The sequence below is a fragment of the Cebus imitator genome, unplaced genomic scaffold (assembly GCF_001604975.1).
Source record: "Cebus imitator isolate Cc_AM_T3 unplaced genomic scaffold, Cebus_imitator-1.0 Scaffold56, whole genome shotgun sequence".
NCBI lineage: Eukaryota > Metazoa > Chordata > Mammalia > Primates > Cebidae > Cebus > Cebus imitator.
Genome location: NW_016107371.1, coordinates 3,484,499 through 3,504,950, shown reverse-complemented (window position 1 = coordinate 3,504,950; position 20,452 = coordinate 3,484,499). Strand labels below are relative to the sequence as shown.

At 40.3% G+C, this 20,452-nt stretch overlaps 1 protein-coding gene across 2 annotated transcripts in view; it reads left to right on the top strand.

Moving 5' to 3' along the window:
- The window catches only part of DPYS (dihydropyrimidinase), an 84,337-nt gene that overhangs the window by 56,388 nt on the left and 7,497 nt on the right, over window positions 1–20,452 (top strand). For both annotated transcript variants that reach the window (XM_017528975.2, XM_017528974.2), the window contains exon 8: window positions 14,481–14,688. In XM_017528975.2, coding sequence (XP_017384464.1) covers window positions 14,481–14,688 — 208 coding nt within the window. The remainder of the gene's footprint in view (window positions 1–14,480; window positions 14,689–20,452) is intronic.

Below are 20,452 nucleotides of genomic sequence, written 5' to 3'. Positions count from 1 at the left end.
CTGTAAAGTACTACAAACATGTTACTATTATTGAAACATTGACTTTGTTCACTAAGGTATGTCAGAATCATATTTATAATAAAGAGATTCTTCCAAATGCAGAAATCACATGACCAGGGTGTGAGCTCCATGGTGGCACAGATTTTTATCTTTGTTCACTGCTGTATCCTCTGTATCTAGAACCGTGCCTGGCATGGAGTAGGTGATCAATAAATCCATGTTAAATAAATGAATGTATGATAAACCCATTGAATGGTAGCGATTTTCTCCATTCTTCCATCAAGATGAGTTGTTTGTTTGTTTGTTTCTGTCTCAAGCCAGAAGTGAATAGGGTTGTGTATAGTTTTCATAGGCTAGAGCTATGAAATAGTGGTCTTAAGATTCTGGACATAGGAAACCCATTTCTTGGAACCTAGCTTTCTTTATGGTAACATTTTAAGCCTAATTAGTATACTATTCTCCCTCATTTAAGAGAGAAACCAGAGACAAGAAGAGTTTAATGATCCACAAATGATTTTTAGCAATGATAAAAGATCAAGTTGTAGTTTTGTTTTTAATATAGCAGCGTTTCCAATTCCTAAAATATGGCAAACCTTCTTCTCTTCTCATGCCTCATTTATTGCTTTTCTGTTACCTATGAGAATAAATTGTATGCATAGCCTAAAAGAAAACATGACAACATGCCTTAAATGGATTCATTCTTTGGTTGCCTATTTTTGGGGAAAGGTTGTTTATAGGAGTTTAGGCTACTGAGTATAATCTCCTATGTAGACCTAAATTACACAACCCACAGGTACCTGGTACCATCTATTTTTTCTAATTTTTTCCTGTTCTATTTTTATCCCTAATTATCCTACCTCCTGTTATATTCTCCTTTTAAAGTGCTTTAATATTTCTGGAAGAAGAGGGGTTAAAGTTTTACATAAATGTGCATTTAGCTCTAGACTTGTGTTCTGGATGGATCACTTATAGCGAGAGACGCTATAAGTGATAAGCACTTTGTATTTGAGTCATATACACTTGTATTATCCTCTGAGGTGAGTTACTTGGCTTCTCTGAGCCTCTATTGCTTTATTTATACGTTTTAAAAAAGACTCTACTTCCATAGGGTTAACAAATAATGAGGATTGAATAAAATAATGTATGAAAAACTTGTCGCCTAGGGTTTAATAGCATGCAGTAAATGGAAGCTGCAATGGAATATTTTTACTCATTAGCATCATATTCATCATAGATGGCCTTGGTCATGGCTTCCAACCACTGAAGTGCTATTAAGAAAAGAAAGTGAAAATGTCAATGATGAATGCTTTTGCACAGCAAACAATCAGCAAACTATTCCAGAAGTAACCAAGCCAGGATATATTAGTCAGGGTTCAATCAGAAAAGTGGATCCACGTGTGTTTGTGTGTGTGGGGGGGGTGGTGTGTGTGTTTATACATATGCATATATGCGCATATATACATGCATAGATGTACACATACACATGCATATGTATGACTTGACCTTCCACAGTCACAGGGCCTGGACTCTCTGCAAGGCTGCTACCTTCATGTCTGATGCTGCAGCCTGCAGGCCAGAGGGCAGGTGGTCAGGAAGGGAAGAAGGAGGTGAAGTGGGAAGAGCAAGGACTAGGTGAAGCCCCAAGCATGAGCTGGAGCCCCGCAGGGAAAGATGGAGACCCTAGTCCATTCTTATTGCCTTTGCCCTTGGTATGTGGTGTGGGTAGCTGCCTTTTGTCACGGGGCCACCCTCACACCCCTGGCCCAGGAGTCAGAGTAGATGAAGGAGGATCCAGGGGGAAGGTGGAACATTGCAGACCAGACTGCATTCTCACACCACAAGATGAGTCAGCAAGTATCATGTGTGCAAAATGGCTGCTGCGTCACTTCTACCCTCCACCAGAGCTCTAGGTGTAGATGCCATTGTCAATGCAGGCAACCATTTTAAGGAGAAAACTACAGAGGTTCAGAGAGGTTAAATCATTTGCCCCAGTTCACACATCTGGAAAGGACAGGGCTGGGATTCAGAGCAGGCCTGGTTGACTGCTGTATCTATCTAGACTCTTAACCACTGCAGAGCTTACAGCCTCTTAGAAGGGCAGGGAAGGAAGGGGCAGTTGCAGCACAGGGGTTCATACTTGGCCTCAGGAGCCCAACTGCCTGGGTTTGTAATCTGTCCCTCCACTTATTGACGGTGTAACCCAGGGGTAGTTACTTCACCTTGGTTTCCTTCAATTTCCTTGTCTGTCAAAGGGGAATGATTATAATACCCATATCAAAGGCTAAGAGTTGATATATGCTAATTCTTTGCAACAGTGCCCAGAACTTTAAGCACCCCGTGAACTTGGTTGAGCCAGACAGCAGATCCCAGAGCATCTGGTCGTGGCAGGCAGCTCATTGTGCCCTCCTGGGTGCTGCTCCCCACCCACCTCCTGCATGAATGCCCTCAGGCTTGCTCCGTGGTGAAGCTGAGTCAGTTTCAAGGTCTGCAGTTCTGCAGCTTTTCAGCAACACCACCTTGGACTCAGCCTTGTGCCTGCTCCAGGCAGAGGGAGGTGATATTACAGTGACTACATTAGCACCAGCTGATTGTGCTTCCTAGAAGCAGATCATTAGATTGGGCAAACCTCGAACCATACAACTTAATTGCTAATTGGGACCCTGAGGCTGAGCTTCTAGCTCTGACAGAGCCTCCAAGATGCTCTATTTCAGGAGTGTCAGTGAAACACTAGCATGCACCATGGCTGAAAGAGATGATTAGCTGTCACCAAGTTTTCACCCAGATGGAAAGTAGATAATTACTATTAAAATTCCAGTGTCAGGTAATCATTTGAATGAGTGAAGAGTATAGTGCTTTCATCCTTTGAGCAGGGGATGAACACTGATGGCTGGAGTACTGGGGCAGGAGAATGGAGTGGGTTCAGCATCAGCCTGTTAAGTTTGATTTCTGGCCCTGCTGATTCAGGACAAGTTACTCAAGCTCTCTGAGTCTCTGTTTTCTCATCTGTTAAATGACAATACAAATGTGGATTGTTGAGAGATTCCATCAGGCAATGTACCTGAAAGTACTTGGAATACAGCAGATGCTTCATGGATAGTGGCCACACCTGACACTGTGGGGACAGTCATTGGTGTCCCACTGCCACTGCAACTTTTTGTGGCTACTTTTTCTTTTTTCCCATCCCTTTTTTTTCTCACTACCTTTAGGTCCTTGCCTGTCATTTTTTTTCTCACTTGTGGCTCTCTCACACCAAGTTTTAGGTCTTCCAATTACTCTTCAGGAAGCTTGTGTTGTTATTGTTGCTTTTGGTTTGTTTATTTGTTTTTGCCACTAAAGACATTCAGAGCAGAGGAAATGCAAACTTTTTGTAACGAGCTACATAGTACATTTTTTAGGCTTTCTGGGCCATAGGGACTCTGTTGCTATTCCTCAACTCTGCTGTTGTACTGCAAAAGCAGCAACAGATAATATGTAAATGAATGTGACTCTGTTTCAGTAAAACTTTATTTATAACGCAGGCTGTGGGCCAGATTTGGCTTATGGGCCATAATTTGCCACCCCCTGGTTTAGAGATCTGAGGACTGCAGACTCCTCTCATTGAATATCCAAGGTCATCTCTTCAGATGGACGCCCTGATCTCCAGTTCACACCAAGGAACTGGAAGGCATTTTGCCTTATTTTTCCGCAGTGCTGCAGTCTTCAGACAGTGACGCAGGAAGTTACTTTGTTATTCGCAACTGTTACTTTGTTCACTCATTTAAGTTTAGAATATTCTAGACAAATTCCACTTAAACACTTAGATCATAAGTAGCTTCATCAATTCAAAACTAACTGATGGTTTTGAGCAGTGAGCATTAGGTAAAACTTCCTAGCCTTGGAAGAAATATATAAGCTTAGTGCTAGTACAGTGAGCATTGCATGGTTACTGACTGTCACAGGCCACTTCCAAAAGAACTTACAGACCCTGCAGAGGTTCAGATAAGTTGGGAACCCTTTTTACTTCACAGATCTGAGTTCAAGATCTAGTTTTTCCACGTGCCAACTGTATCTTAGGCAACTTAACCTCATTCAGCCTTAGTGTTCTCATCTATAAAATAGAGATAATAATAATAATATTGATATTGTATGTTTACTGTGAGGATTAAAGATAATGCTTTTAATGCCTAGCTCAGAGCAAGGAGGCCATAAATATTTGTTATGCCTTTTTTAAGAATATATTTGTGACAGCTTTGGAGTTTCTGAGTGCTCCTTCAGTTGTGACTTGGGTAACAAATCATGGGGATTTATGTTTCTGTTTGCCTTGTTTCCTTCTCAGGAAAGTTGGAGGCCAGGTCTTGATTCTTAGGATTGCAGGACATGAAGTTCTTTCTGACTTTTAAAAGGGGTGCTGCAGCCTATTTTTGTGGATTTCACACAATTCCTTAGTGTCCTGGGTTTCATGGTTGTCTGGCTTGACCATAGACTTTCATTCTTTCTTTTACTAACATACCTCACTCCCTGGTTGTCAGGAAGTAATTTTCCAGTGTCAAACTACGTTTCATCTGTCAGCATTTATGCTTACTAACTCCTTTTATTTCCCTCAGTAGGGATGGAGGGAAAGTAGGTAATCTTCTTCCTGTCAAAAAAAAGAGTAAAGTCTAGAAGTCCCCCAGACATTTCTGTTATCCAGCTTCTCTTTTCCATCCCTTAAATTCAGAGCCCTCCTTCCTGCCTTCCCTTCATAGTCTAGTCATTCCTTTTTCTTCCTAAAATACGGAGCTAGAACTGAACAGACCAATAAGTCCCTGGCCTCTTGTGTACTTTCAGGAAGGATGTTGTGTGAGGTTTACCCAGTATATTTTTATATTGGAAACTGACATCTTTTCCTGCTCAAGTTGTGCCCGTAGTCTGTCAAGCAATGTCAGCTTGCCAAAGGCAAGACAGCTCCCCGGAAAAAATGACAGTAAAATTATAAGACCAAGTCCATACGTCACCCCAGAAAGTTATTTCTAACTCTCACCAGTATGTCAGGCCAATAGCATAGCTTTCCAAAAGCTAATAATCATACCTTACCTATAAGCACTTATCTGTTTAATATTCATAAGACATACATCCTAGAATCATGCTAGCTTGGCTGATTCACATTTAGTTCCTGTTCCTTAAAGACACTAAATTATTTTTAGTTTCCCACTTTCTAAAAACTACCATATAGAACATGGAATATTTATGCTAAGTAGTAATCCAGAAATTTGCTAGTAACTTATTTGCAGATAAACAAATACACATATAAAATGCCTCTGTTTGCTCAGTACTGTGTAAGGCATAAGAGGTGAAGGGCATGGTACCTACATCCAAGGTCAGCTTGTTCATGTCCAAATCCAGTTTATCTCACCATGATCTACACCACCATCCATGACCTATATTACATACCTCCAAGGGCAAAATAGCAGAGTGAACTTTATTCCTTTAAGTCAATGTTTAGGGAGCATTTTTATAAAACTGCATTAAATATTTTGTCACCCACTGAGCACCAGTAGAGTTCCAGGTTATTGTCCAATTTAGATTTAATAACGTGGCTAAAGCAATTCCCATTTTCTCTTCTGTAGGTGGCGGGCACAGAAGTCTGAATAGAGGGTGGAAGATTGATGGGTGCAGTGAGTGGCAACTTTGCTTAATAATGACAACGTACTTGAACTAGCACCATTTAGCATTTCCAGAGATGTGGCTGCATTGCTCCCCATTTATATAACTTGTCACATCTAAGAAATTGACAGAAGAGGTAGTTTGAAATAGACAGAACATAAGTTTAAAAAAAAAAAAAACAAAAACCTGATTACATCAAGAATGACTGGCCAATTTTGGCTTAAGGAATTCTTAATAGCATCCTAAATCCTTTACTCCTAAACAGAAAACAGACCAAGAAACATCATGGAGTATGGAACAAGCTACTTTCCATTTATCTTCTGGTGGATTAAAAATGTTTTCATTAACAGCATGCTTTCCAGGAAGCTTCCCGTAAAGCTTTTGAGGGGCAGTATTTTCTAGGGGTTAAGAGTACAACCTCTGAAGCCAAAGGCCCATGCGTTTATCCTACATCATATTCATACCTCGGCTACATGAACTTGTTAGCTGTATAACATAAGGTGAATGTTATTCATCTTTCTGTGCCTCATCATCCTCATTTAGCCCATAGGAATGATAATACTAGTACCTACCTCATAGGAAGATGTCATGATTATTGTGTTTCACATTGAATATATAAGGCATCACACAACACAACATAGAGAGATAAGGCATATATATATATATGTGTGTATATATATATATGTGTATATATATGTGCACACATATATATATATATATATTAGAGAGAGAGAGAGAGAGAGGGTCTTGCTCTGTTGCTCTGGCTGGAGTGCAGTGGCGTGAGCTCTACTCACTGCAACCTCCACCTCCCGCATCCAAGAGATTCTTCTGCCTCAGCCTCCCGAGTAGCTGGGACTATAGGCGCGGACCACCATGCCCGGCTAATGTTTGTATTTTTAGTAGAGTCAGGGTTTTACCATATTGGCCAGGCTGGTCTCAAACTCCTGACCTCGTGATCCACCTGCCTCATCCTCCCGAAGTGCTGGGATTATAGGCATAAGCTACTGCACTTGGCCGATGAGGTATATTTTTAAAGATGCCACTAATAATCCTGACATGATTCTATTAACTGTCTTTTGTTTCTCATGGCAACCTGGTAAGAATCAATCTGTTCCAAGGCCAAAGTGCCTGAGTAGGAGAGAATGTAACAGAATACCTAAACAAGTCATTTCTCTGGGGTTGGGGAGACCCACATTACTCTAAGAAATTCTCTTCCTCTCCACAGTGTTCCCTCTGAATGCACATGGGTGGTGTTGCCATCTCCTGCAGGCTCTGCTTCAGCGATTCCCTCATCTGTAAGAGCACATGGCTCTTTGACAGAAAGCTATTCGCAAAGGGATAGAATGTTTTTCTGCAGCTGTGATATGAGTGGTATCAAAGTTATTGGCTAAGTTGGAAAATAGCTTAATGTTTTCAGGGCTTCTGCTTCTGTATCTGCTTCTGCCTTGGAGATTGTATAATTGGGACTCGGTAAGACAACCTTGACACCCTTCTGCAGTGAGACGTGCATATAGGCTTACAGTGAGCTTGACAAAGAGCAGCTTTTGCCTTGGGGCAGAGTGACCATGAAGAACACCCTTTCTGTGAATCTGCTAATGAAGTCAGCTGCCAGGAACTCAGCCTCACTCCCTAGATGGTCAGGCTTTCATCATTCTGCATCCTTCCTGCTGCTGCCAGAGCAGGCCAAAATCCTAGAGGTCCAATTAGTCATTAGAGACAAGGTATTTCACACAATTGCCACTCTCTTGAGCTGCTTTGCACTTGGTAAATTTGAAAACTATTTAGTAATGAATCTTGCAGCTCTTTGCTTTTGCCTTCAAACGGAGAACATCACCCCACATCTGCATCTGTTCTGCTGAAAAATTTAGTTGAAAATATCTTCTTGGTTCTTTTTGAGTCACAGACCTTTTCAACTCTGCCTCAGAAACATCCATGGGCTCTTAATTAAGGGAATTATTCTCCATAGAACAACGTGTCTATCAGTCAGGGACTTTGGTTGCAAACCATGGTAACTAACTGGTGCTTACCTCAGTAAAAACACACTCTGTGGGAAGGCCATGGGGAGCTCACAGATGGAAAGCACAGTCCCTGCTCCAGCATGGAATGGATGGAGCCCAGGGCAGCCGCAGGCAGCTGGCAGCAGAAATTAGTCTGAGCTCATGGATGTACCCTCCAATCACTTTTAATTATTTTTGTCACTCTGAAAAAGATTCTAAATTCCTGGGAAAGAGAATGCAGTTGCCCATCTCTTGGTTAGGGAAAAGCAGACAACCATGCTTAAGGGTCTTGTCAGATGATCTCCAAAGCAGGAAAGTAGTTTCTTAAAGAAAAACTGGGGTGCTGACACCAGAAGATGGGAGAATGGAGGTCAAGGGGCCAAACTACAGTTCGTGTTATCCGACATGTCTCAGGATGGGATAGTGTGTGGGGCCCACCTAAAAGCTAAAATATGATGTAAAGATACACAACGTCTGCTCCAAATGTCTCATAGTGTCACTGCGCCTGATGACAACAGTGTATTAGTCCATTAGCTGAATCCCTCTTAGTCAGAGCCTGGATGTGGGTTTTCTTGTTGTTTTGTTTTGTTTTTTTGGAACAGAGTCTCATTCTGTCATCCAGGCTGGAATCTCGGCTCACTGCAACCTCTGCCTCCTGGATTCAACTGATTTTCCTGCCTCAGCCTCCTGAGTAGCTGGGACTACAAGCATGTACCACCATGACCCACTAACTTTTATATTTTTAGTAGAGATGGGGTTTCAACATCTTGGCCAGCCTGGTCTTGAACTCCTGGCCTCAATGATCTGCCCTCCTCAGCCTCCCAAAGTGCTGGGATTACAGGTGTGAGCCACTGTGCCCGGCTTGTTTTCTTGCTTTCTTCCAAGATTTTCTCGAAGACTTCAAAGCATTGCCTGCTCATCAGATGACATGAGGCCCACCAGCTCTGCAGGGGAGGTTATATGAGTCTGACTTTGGCCTTTACACTTGGACTTGAGCTGCGTCAGGAGAAGCCACTTTGGGCAAGCTGCAACAACCTGGGGGATGTTTCATTGCAGTGAAATTAAGGCACAGGGTGAGTTTTGAAAAGATGGGCCTGTTCCCATGTGTTCTATGACAATGGCCCTAGATGGGTATTAAGATACTGTGCTAAACACTCACCTCTGTCCAAGTCCTCTCTTAGAGACAATGCCTGGAGAGCAATTGGGCTCAGCCTTCACAGTCAAGAAAGGCCTCAAATTTGTGCTTTTCAAATTATCACAAAAGCAGATTTTTCTAAAAGTCCCATAGACACATTGCAAGAATTGAGAGAAAAAGCTGTGTCAGGCAGGGTTCTTAGCTGCAATCAAGAGGAATTACTCTAAATAGTTAGACAAAAAGGGAATGTGTCAAAGGATACTGGGTGGCTCATAGACTCTCCAGAAGGGCTGGAGGACCAAGCTGAGAGGTCGAACAGCTAGGACCGATGCCCCAGGCATCCCGCGGGGCATCAAAGAGCTCTGATCCTGATTCTAGGCACAGATACTGCCGATCACCTTACTGAGGTGGAGCTCAAATCTTACTGTTAGAATCTCTGTCACAGCTGGCCCTAAACCCAGGATTGATCCGTCTCTATCTTCCACATGGATTCCTGTGGTAGCTGCTTCCTGTGTTACCAACTTGCCAGACAAAGTCTGGTGCTAAGGCATCATTTCAAAGGAGCCCAGGTCACATGGCTGGGCCCCAGCTGAAAAGAAGGCTGGGAAGACACGTTTTTGGCTTCTACTGTGGGGAGAATTCCCTAGAGGAAGTGTGTTCAAAGGAACGACAGATGTCCTTACAAAGATGTGTGACTCTGAAACGTTTGTTCCAATAATGGACCACGTCTCCCATACTGTATGACAAATACATGGATTTTAAATAATGTTTTGTAATAATCTGATAAATCATGTGACGATATTGCATTGTATTTTTATGTTGAAAACTGTCTATAATTAAATATTGAAAATGTACCACAATTTTTAAAACTTTATTATGGCAGGGTTACAAATATTACAGCATTCTCAAAAGTTGAAAGTTCATTCAATATTAAACTATATGAGCCTTGGGCAAGTTCTGAGACAGCTCTATTTCAGCATTATCATCTGGGAAACAAAGTAATAATACTGAGCTATGTGCTTATTACAGTTGGTAATATTAGAATTGCCAAGTATTTGCAGGTATTAATGAACAAGTATTTGACATAAGCTAAGATGCCACTAAGAATAATAGTTATACCAAGTTTACTTATTTATTCATTGCTAATTAACCTGCACAGTATGCTAGAAATATTGGGTACCCAACAGAAATGGAATGGATGTTTACCTCTCATTTACTTCAGTGATCTATTTCCAGAACACAGTCATGTCTGAGTTCAGTGGAAGCAGGAATTTAAACTGACCTGACTAAACAGGAGGACAATCACACAATCTTTTTATTTGATCATCACACACACATTTATAAAGCATTTAGTATGTGCCGAAGCTAAACCAACCTAGTCTGTGTCTTCAAGTATGCACCAAGTAGGAAAAGAGAGCCTTGACAAGAGATCATTGTAATACATTCAGATAATGCTAAACTACAGAGGAAAATGCTCAGTTTCACCCCGAGTCATTAAGGTCAGCTCCTAGGGACCAGGATTCTTGGGTGGAGTTTTAGGGAAGGGAGAGGGCAGAAGTGAGGAGGACATTTAGGGAAAAAAGAACTGCATGTGCAAGGATTCAGAAGTGTGAAAGCTCCTAAGATTGGAGAATTACAGCTTTAGCTGGAAGGAAAAAGTTGGGTGACGAATGACACCCTGTCAGACACCTTCCAATGTGAAAGTGGAAGCACATTCCTTGTGCTGCTGGTGATAATGCCTCAGATTTACATTTTGTGTTAATTTGACTTCGTTTCCATAATGACTTATTATAAAGAATCTCTTAGATGTTGACTAATTGTTAATTGTCCTCTTTATCTTGCTAACCCCAAGGCTAAGAAAGTCAAAGTAATGACCCCCCCCTTTTTTTTTTTTGGCATGAGGCAAAGAAATCTGATTTGATATTTTGCTGTGTCAACCTTATTTTAAAATCACAACTTACATCAAGAAAACAGAATAACAAGAACTCTGAAAATACTTGGAATCTGCCATCTTCCTTTTCTTAGCCCACAAAAAGCTACTTTGTATATTCCTTCTTGTATTTGCCCATATGCATATCAATTTTTCTGGTAGACATAATGTACACACTCTATCACTGTTTTTCCATTTAATATTACATAATTGTCAGGGTTTTTGCTTCCCAGAGTATTTTTAATTCTAGTCTTTCATAAATGCCTAATATTTATAGGATAGACATTGGAAAATAGTTATGCTTCAGTTTTTAAATAGTTTAGGCAACCTTGTAATGACAATCTTTGTGTATAAAGCTTATTTATTCTGTTAGATGTTTTTCCTATGAGCTTCATTAACTCTTAAGAATTTCTTTTTTCCTCCGATTCATGTACTTCAAATAACCATTTCAGCACAAATTTTTAATTCATTTCACTTTCTTCATATACAGCCTTACTGATGCATCAGTCCAAAAATCTTTATATAGCACGCTGTAATACAATCTCAAGAGTCCCTGCCATCAATATAGCTGTGATGTGTAGGAATGCAGCAACTCAGGCTACGGAAATATTTGGCAGATTTTAATGACCATAAAAAGTCCTTTCACCCTGAAGGTCTGAAGCCCCTCTGTATTGTTTCCAGCTTTATGTTCTTTGAGTTTGTACCTTTCATTACCATAATTCAACATAACTCATTCTATACTTAGTATTCTTTTAAATATTTTCTTCATTTTTCTGTTTTAATGACATTACTTACCACTTGATTAATACCCTTCCCTCCTCCTTAGTGTTTGAAATTATTGTTGTGTTTGTACCTGCCTCCTGCTTCTTGGTGATTCTTTAACATTTCTTTGTATCAGTTAGTTGGTTCCTAAGGTCACTGAAAGCTCTTTTTGCTGCAGCACACACTTAAAATACGACCCAGCAATTTCACTCCTGGGTATTTCCATTAGAGAAATACTTATGCAAAACATAGACCTGAATGTTTATAACAGCTCTATTCACATTCATCCAAAAACTATTTAGAAACCACGCAAATGGTCTTCAGTGAGTGAATGTATAGCACACTGTGGTATGTTCATACCATGGAATACTATGCAGCAACAAAAAAGAAGGAACTGTTGATACACACAACAAATTTGATGAATCTCAAAGGATTGATGTGGAATTAAAGAAGTCAATCTTAAAAGATCACCTACTCTATGATTCCACTTATATGACAATCTTGAAAAGAGAAAACTATAGTGATGAAGAATAGATCAGTGGTTGCCAGGTGTTAGGGATTGGGGGAGGGCATGACTACAAAGGGATAGTATGAGTCTGGAGGAGTGGTAGCACTGTTCTGTGTCTTAATTGTTGTGATGGTAACACAAATCTATCTATGTGTAAACAATGATAGAAATGTACACCAAAAAGTCATTTTTATTAAAAATTTTAAAAATATAAAAAGGTCTAAGTTTCTAGCCAGGTGCAGTGGTTCATGCCTATAATCCCTGCACTTTGGAAAGCCAAGGTGGGTGAATTGCTTGAGCCTTGGAGTTGAAGACCATCCTGGGTGACATGGCAAAACCCTGTCTCTACCAAAAACAATATAAAAATTAGCCGGGTGTGGTGGTACGTGCCTGTAGTGCAAGCTATTTGGGAGGCTGAGGTGGGAGGATCGCTTAAGCTGAAGAGGTAGAGATTGCAGTGAGCTATGATCGCACTACTGTACTTCCAGCCTGGGCAACAAGAGCAAGGCCTTGTCTCAAAAAAATAAATAAATAAAAATAAAAAAGCCCCAGTTTCATCAAACTGGTCATATGTCCTTTGGTAAGTGAAATAACCTTTCTAAATCTCAATTTACTTTTCCTTTAAAATGTGGAAAATCCTCTCTACCTTAGAGAGGAGTTGTAAAGATGGAATGAGATATTATAAGTGATCCCCCTGACATACTAGATGCTCCTCTTTCTCTTTTCCATGAAGGCTGTTTATCACTGGGAGCAGATTCTTTTTTATTATTATCATCACCGTGCTTTTTTACAGCTATTTGGCTCTTGGGTAACAGCCTGGAGGCACTGAGGGTTTCAAGAAGGAAGGTGACATGATCTGATTTTCATTTTTAAAAGATAATTTGAGCAGCTTTGTGGAGAGTGGTAAGAAATGCAGAAGAGCTGAAACAAAGAAGCCAGTAAGAAGTGTTGGGGTTGTTCAGGTGAAAGTTGATGGTACAGACTCCAGTGGGAGCCATGGAGAGGAGGCGAGGGAATTTATTTTAGGAGGAGGTAAGACAAAGTAGCTTGATGCTGGTTTGAAGGGTGAGGAAAGATAGATTGTGATGTCATTTACTGAGATGAGAACTCAAGGGAGGAGCAAACTCGAGTAGGTGGGTTGTGGTCAGCATTAAAAGTCAAGAATTCTGACTGGGCATGTTAGGATTGGAAACCAAGTAAGCCGTCGGACCACGGACTAGGCCAGTGTTATCTTGTTCATTTCTAGGACTGCTGCACACAGCAGCCAGGGCTTCCTCTTCAGCCCTTCTAAATAAGGCTGGGGGGACTTTGGGCTGCTCCCCCTTAGACTCACTCAGCCTTGAGGATTTTAGCAAAATGTGTCTCTTCAATCCAATCCTGAGAGGGACTGTAGAACCTTCTACCAGAATTCAGATTATGCTAGTATTCTAAGTGAAGTAACTCAGGAATGGAAAGCCAACATCATATGTTTGCACTCATAAGTGGGAGCACAGCTATGAGGATGCAAAGGCATAAGAATGACACCATGGACTTTGGGGACTCAGGGGGAAAGTGTGGGAAGGGATGAGGGATAAAAGACTATACGTTGGGTTCAGCGAACCCTGCTCGGGGAATGGGTGCACCAAAATCTCACTAATCACCACTAAAGAACTTTCTCATGTAACTAAACACCACTGTTCCCAAAAAACCGATGAAAATAAAAAATTTAAAAGAAAAAAAAAAGGACTCAGATTATGCTCATATGATTCACTGCTACCATTTTTTTCTCTTTTTTATTTAATGAGATTTAAGAAAGGAGTCATGCAGCATTTTCAAATACCCAGCCTGGAAATCGTCAATCATATTGTGTAAGATTGAAAAGTATTAATAAACTACTGAGGATGATGACAAATGTATGACATAGAATATGCTAAGATACTATATTTCAACATATTTGGTTATTCCTATTATCTTCAAATTTCTAGTTTTGCTGCAGACAATGAAAGAAATTCTATACATAATTTTCCTTGATAACTACCAAATCCGGTTTGATAACTATCAAATAGCTATTTCCTTTGGGAAGGCAGGAACGGGCATGGGATTTGGGAAGGGGTATTAAATACGCCTCCATTGTATCTACAAAAAGTTAAAATTTCATAAAGCTGGATATGGGGTCATTGTGTTCATCAGTCATCTGCGTTTAAAAATATTTTATAATTTAAAAATGAAAAAAATGTGTTGTCAGCATATAAATAAAAATAATTTTAAAACCTGAACATAAAAGATAATGCCCTCCTTCCCCCTACTCCATCCTCATTAATTACCTTAAAGAATGATCTCTTGGGTTTTTCTCCCAGAAAAATGTAATTACTTTGTAATGAAATGTTAATGTTATGTTCTATTCTTAAAGTCACTTGTTATGGTGATGAAGCTATGACTTAATAGAGTTGCTAAATTTTATTCTAAGTCATTCTTCTTTTGATATTTTATATTCATCAAGTGAGCTGGTGATGATCCAGAACTTTTTTGTTGTTTTTACAAATATAGGACTATCTCAGCAAAAACTCACCATCAGGCTGTTAACTTCAACATTTTCGAGGGTATGGTTTGCCACGGGGTGCCCCTTGTGACTATTTCAAGAGGCAAAGTGGTGTATGAAGCTGGAGTGTTCAGTGTCACGGCAGGCGATGGGAAGTTTATTCCTCGAAAACCATTTGCTGAATATATTTACAAACGAGTAAAGCAGCGTGACCAGGTGAGTGTGCCCCAGTGGGTTACTGCCACAGGTCGGACTGTCACCTGCTGCTGGATGTCTGGCTGGTTGTTGTTGGTGGTGTTGATACATAACACCTGGTTTAATATATCCCTGGGATGTCAGAACTGATATGAGAGATTACGGATGGCAGTTTTTAGAGAAAGGATCGTTATTGGATGGATGCATTTCCCCTTGCAGACTGATAGGTCTATTCGGGATTTCCAGATGAACTAGGTCACGTTTTCCCGGTCACGTTTTCCCAGGCACGTTCAGGGCCTTTGGTGGGGGCTTTTGGCAATTGTGTTAGTCAGGGTCCTCCAAGAGGCAGACAGCCAGATGGATAAAGGGTATGAGTTTTATTAGGGGAAACATCTGTGAAAGAAACCAGGAGTTGGCTGGAAAAGATTGGGAAAGCCCTCAGATTGCAAGCTAAGTCTGACACCGGTGAAGAAAAGAAAGAGAGAAAATGTGTAGGAGCATATTAGAATACCCTACAGTCTAGGGGAGGCTGAGAAAGGCCTTTAGGGAGTCCTTGAGCCAAGTCTCAGATCTCCCAGCTGCAGACCAGGCCCAGTCATTGGCTGAGAACCACTGTGGGAGGTGTAACCTCTGTGCAAAAGTATAATGGATTTCAGAGCTCAGCACCAGCCCCTTGAAAAACTGCACTCTCATTAGCTGAAGATCTGCAAGGTTCGTTTTTATGCTCACCAGAGCAATGTGGAGTTTTAGGGTGGAGAAGATCTAAATATGAATTCTGTCTTGCCCTCACCACCATTTCCTAGCTGTGTGGCCTTGAGCAAGTTTCTCAATCCTCCGTGGGCTCAATTACCTCATCTGGAAAATGACAGCAATGTTTCCGTCCTGACAAACAGTGACAATCAAATGGGTTTTTAAAATGAAAGGCATGACCGAAAGCAGTAGCTCACACCTGTAATCCCAGCGCTTAGAGAGACAGAGGTGAGAGAATCACTTGAGGCTGGGAGTTCGGACAACCGATTGAATGAGACCTCCATCTCTACAAAAAATTTAAAAATAAAAAATAATTATCCAGGCATGCCAGTGCACTCCAGCCTGGGCAGCAGATTGGTAGGAGGTCAATAAATGTCAGTTTTGTCTCTTTGCTTTCCCCTTTTGACAACCAAATCTATATCAAAAACCCCTGTTATTACAAAAGAAATATTTGGGCTTGCTTTCACACAAGTTTTGTTTAGTTCACACAGAGTTTGAAATAGTTTTTAAAATTCTCTACACCAAATACACTAAAATATTAGGGAATTTTAGATTTTAAAAATCTAGATTTCTGGATTTGGGGGTCAGGGGAGGCAATCCTGTGTTCTCAATCCCACATGACTCCAATAGGCCAGAGCTGGATGGCAGGCACCCAGCTAGGAGGCATTTCCGGTTTTCACTCAGAAGGCTTCACGCATTACTTGCCTGGTCGTGTAGATGGCAGTGTTTGCAACCCTTCTACTGGTTCTAAGGCTTCTCTCTCTTCTTTCCATTTTTCAAATGCACGTCTCCTTTTCCAGAGTGCTCTGGCTGTTTTTTTTTTTTTTTTTTTTCAATTCATTTGGATTTTGTAGGCTCTTCCGTTTCTCCTCTAATGTCTTATGAAAATTTTTTACCTGTGGAATCCCAGAGTCCATTACCCAAGATTTATCCATTTTTAAATATTTCCTAAGGCTTTGATTGGGTAAACAAGTGTTCTAGTGTGCTTCAAATTCTTAGAAATGCCACAGTTCTTTATATGCTGTATTTCAGTCAACATAGATGGTTTAAGGTTACAGTTAATATTTCTGGGGAGCTTGTTTATAAATGTTAATACTAATGGGTGACGAGTAGGTGGTAACTATAAGAATCCTAGGATCCTAGGTGTTTCTGAAGATGTATGTGATAAATAACAGCATCACCAACATTTAGAGAGTGCTTACTGAATGCAAGACACACTGCCAAGGTCTCTGTCACTACAAAAACCCTGGGAGGGAGGGAGGTATTTTATTTTCACTTCAAATTAGAGAACTGGCTAGGCATGGTGGCTCACATCTATAATCCTAGCACTTTGGGAGGCCGAGGCAGGCAAATTGCCTGAGCTCAGTAGTTCAAGACCAGCCTGAGCAACAGGGAAAAACCCCATCTTTACTAAAAATACAAAAAATTAGCTGGGCGTGGTGGCACACCCCTGTAGTCCCCGCTACTTGGGAGGCTGAGGCATGAGAATAGCTTAAATCTGTCAGGTGGAGGTTGCAGTGAGCTGAGATCACACCACTGCACTCCAGCCTGGGTAACAGAGTGAGACTCTGTCTCAAAAAAAAGAAGAAAAAGAAAAAAGTTAGAGAATTGAAGCTTCAAGAAATTGAGAATTTGTCCACATCACACAAGCAAGTGTATGGCAGGGGAATATAAACCCTGCTTATCTGATTCCAAAAACTTTATCCTTAAGTAATAATTGATTCTGTAAATTATAAAGATTGAGTTAAATGAAGTAATGAAGGATAAGTTACTCAGCATCCATTTTGGAAAAAAAGTCTGTCCTGGAAAAATTAAGTTGGAGGCACCGATGGCAGCTGGTGCATTCATGAGACTGTAGGAGTAATCTAGGAGATAAAGAGAGAAAGAGTGGAGTAAGGATATTATAAAGTGGTAAAAGCAATAGAACTGGGTGATAGATTGTGACACTTGAAGTGGATCCAAGGCAGGGCCAATCTGGGCATCAGTTCCAGTTGCTTCCCACAGGGGCGCTAGACTAACAGGGAATCCTGATAGACCATATTTAAATGCTTGGCTTTGCCTCAGTCTTCTTGTAGAGAAAATGTTTTGAGGCAGCAGAGATCATCAAATCACTGGCTTCATCAATTCTTCAGAAATTGTTTTGTGATTTTTTTTGGCAGAATTAATGCCAACTGCAATTTTTATGAGTTCACTATCAATTTTGTGAATTATTTTAGTGTCTTAGTATTTTTTTTCTGATATCAAATGTTTAGGCATTTTAGTGCATCATTGTTTTAAGAATACCAGCAAATGATGGTTATAATGTGTTGTTTTAAGCACTATCTGCCAAGCTCTGTACTAAGTGGTTTATATTGATTACTTAATCCACACAGCAAGCCAAGTGATAGGTATTATCATTCCCATTTTACAGAATAGAAAGCTGAGTCTCAGTAACATTAATTACCTTTCCCTAGGTTAAGCAGTAAGTAAACACAAGAGCCAGGATTTATGATAAAATCTTTTTTATTCCCATTGTACCACTGGACCTCTGTAGAGACCAAAAAATAATAATAATAAAATAAAAGGAAGAAAATGGTCATGAAACCCAAATCATGGAGAATGCCTTATTCAAAAAATGTTGGTATGGAAAAGATATTAAATAAAATAGATAGAATGAAATGAGGTTTGGGAACTGTCTGGAGATGGTTCAGTAAGGCATTAGGTAAAGACAACTTATAGGATAAAAATATCACATGAAGTCTAAGAAAAAGAATAGTACAAACTCTGTATTTTTAAACTGACATGAGGTTATCAAAACACTTGCTTTGGTTTTCATTTCAAATATTCAGATTTCTTTGTGAGTGGGGATAAAAGTTTGAGGGCAAGCAAGAATGACAAATACTATTTCTTTGCTTATCTGTTATCCCTAGCAAGAAAACTAGTCACTTCCTATTCTGGACTCCCAAAGCACAGAGTACAGAGTCACATCACCATTTGCCAGTCCCTGAACTTATTTGGTCTCCTGGCTAGAGTGTTAGTTTTTTCAGGGCAGCATCTTATTCCTTTTTGCCAGTAGTTGGTACATAGCAGGGAGGGGAAGAATCCTCCCTGAGGATTCTGAAGAAAAGAGGGAGGGGAAAAGGTAACAGCAACTTGAGTGTTCAAGAGAATCCTGACAGCAAAATTATATATTATTAATTCTTTACAAAAAATATATAGCTCTTTCTTTAAGTTAAAATGAATTATGTTTCTGAAATTTTTATGTGTTTAGAGTGTTATAAGTTCCAAAAAATGTGAAAGTATAGACATTTGTTAAGCCATCTCTTTTTCTCTTTTTTTTTTTTTTCCAGTAATAGAGAACCCCAACCTTTTCTGGAAAATCAGGGTCACATTGCATTTTATAGAGAAATAGGAATAGCTTCATGGAGTAACGTATAGTTTTAGAATACTGCTGCCAAAGCTTTTAAACTGGGTTGTATCTTTGCAATGATAAGCATAATTTGCCTTATTGATAAGATAAAATTGAGTGGATGGCTGCTTTGGTCCTTGAGATGTGTATTCTCCATTTCTGAAATAACCATTTGTCAATGTCTTTCTTGAGGTGGTAGCTCAGAGAAAATAATGTAAGACATATCACTTTCCATATAATCCTAATTTCTTCAGATTAATTACCACCAATACAAGGTAATACACATGCTGGAGCTGGCTCATTTTGGCTCACAAGAGACCTATGTATGCATCTCTGCCCAATTCTTTATTCAGTGGTGACTTTAGTAGCTTGCAGTCAGCCAGGGAAGAATTATTTACACCACAGAAATATGCAGGTGCTTTAAGTTAGATCTTTAAGGGTGGTGAGGAAAAGGGAAAGTGGAGATAATTGTTAATATTTACCAACACATCACTATTCACAGGACACTTTCTAAGTACTCTTTTTCATGCTTTATCTAATCAGTCAACATTCATTCAGTAAATATTTATTGATCACCAATTATGTTCCAAGCATACTTTAATTCTTACCACAACCCTTGGAGGTAAGTGGTATTCCTGTTTTAGAGATTAAGAAATAGAGGCTCAGGGAGCTCACATAGTTACTCAGTGGCAGTGTTGGGACTCAAACCCAGGTTTGTCTGCCTCCAAAGCCAATCTCTTTAACTTGTACCACTGCAGTATACTAACCAGAAAGTTTAGTCCCTGCTCAAACACATAGTCACCCACTCCCCATTCTCAGGATATCACTCCCTCAATCTCCCCTCTGCACCGGGGGCTCACTTCCTCTTGGAGTGGCAAATTTACCCGAGGAGCCAGAGAGCCCAGCTTTGTTCACTGTCCTTGAAAAGTAGCTCACAGATTTTTTTTTTTTTTTACTTATCTATTTATTGCTTCAAATCTTTCCCTCTCCAACTCCAGCCAGGACATTTTAAGGATTAAATTGAGATATTTGGTAAATTGTAAACCACATCAAAATGCAAATTTTCATTGTTATAGATCACCTCTGTTAAACCTAGGGCTTGCTCATGTACCAGTGAGTCACAGAGCCCTGGGTATCTCAGTTGAATGTGTAGTGAGTGCCCTCTAAATTCACCTGGCCAGCTGTGGATTTCATTCTCAGGGGGTCACTGCTCATTTGGTCTGTTTGCTGTTGGACCAGCATCTGCTGTTTGGTATTTGGAAGCTCTGTTGTCTTTATTGATATTTTAATATATTAGCCTCCATGAACAGCATTCTGTCATTAACATCTTTGGGATTCTTCTCTGTTGATCTTGCTATTCTCAGAAAATCTAGCATTTGGCCAGGCATGGTGGCTCATGCCTGTAATGTCAGCACTTTTGGAGGCTGAGGCAGGCGGATCACCTGAGGTCAGGCGTTCGAGACCAGCCTGGCCAACATGGTGAAAACCCCTCTCTACTAAAAATGCAAAAATTAGCTGGGTGTCTTGGTGCATGTCTGTAATCCCAGCTATTTGGGAGACTGAGGCAGGAGAATCACTTGAACCTGGAAGGCGGAGGTTGCAGTGAGCTGAGACTGCATCACTGTACTCTAGGCTGGGCAAAAGAGC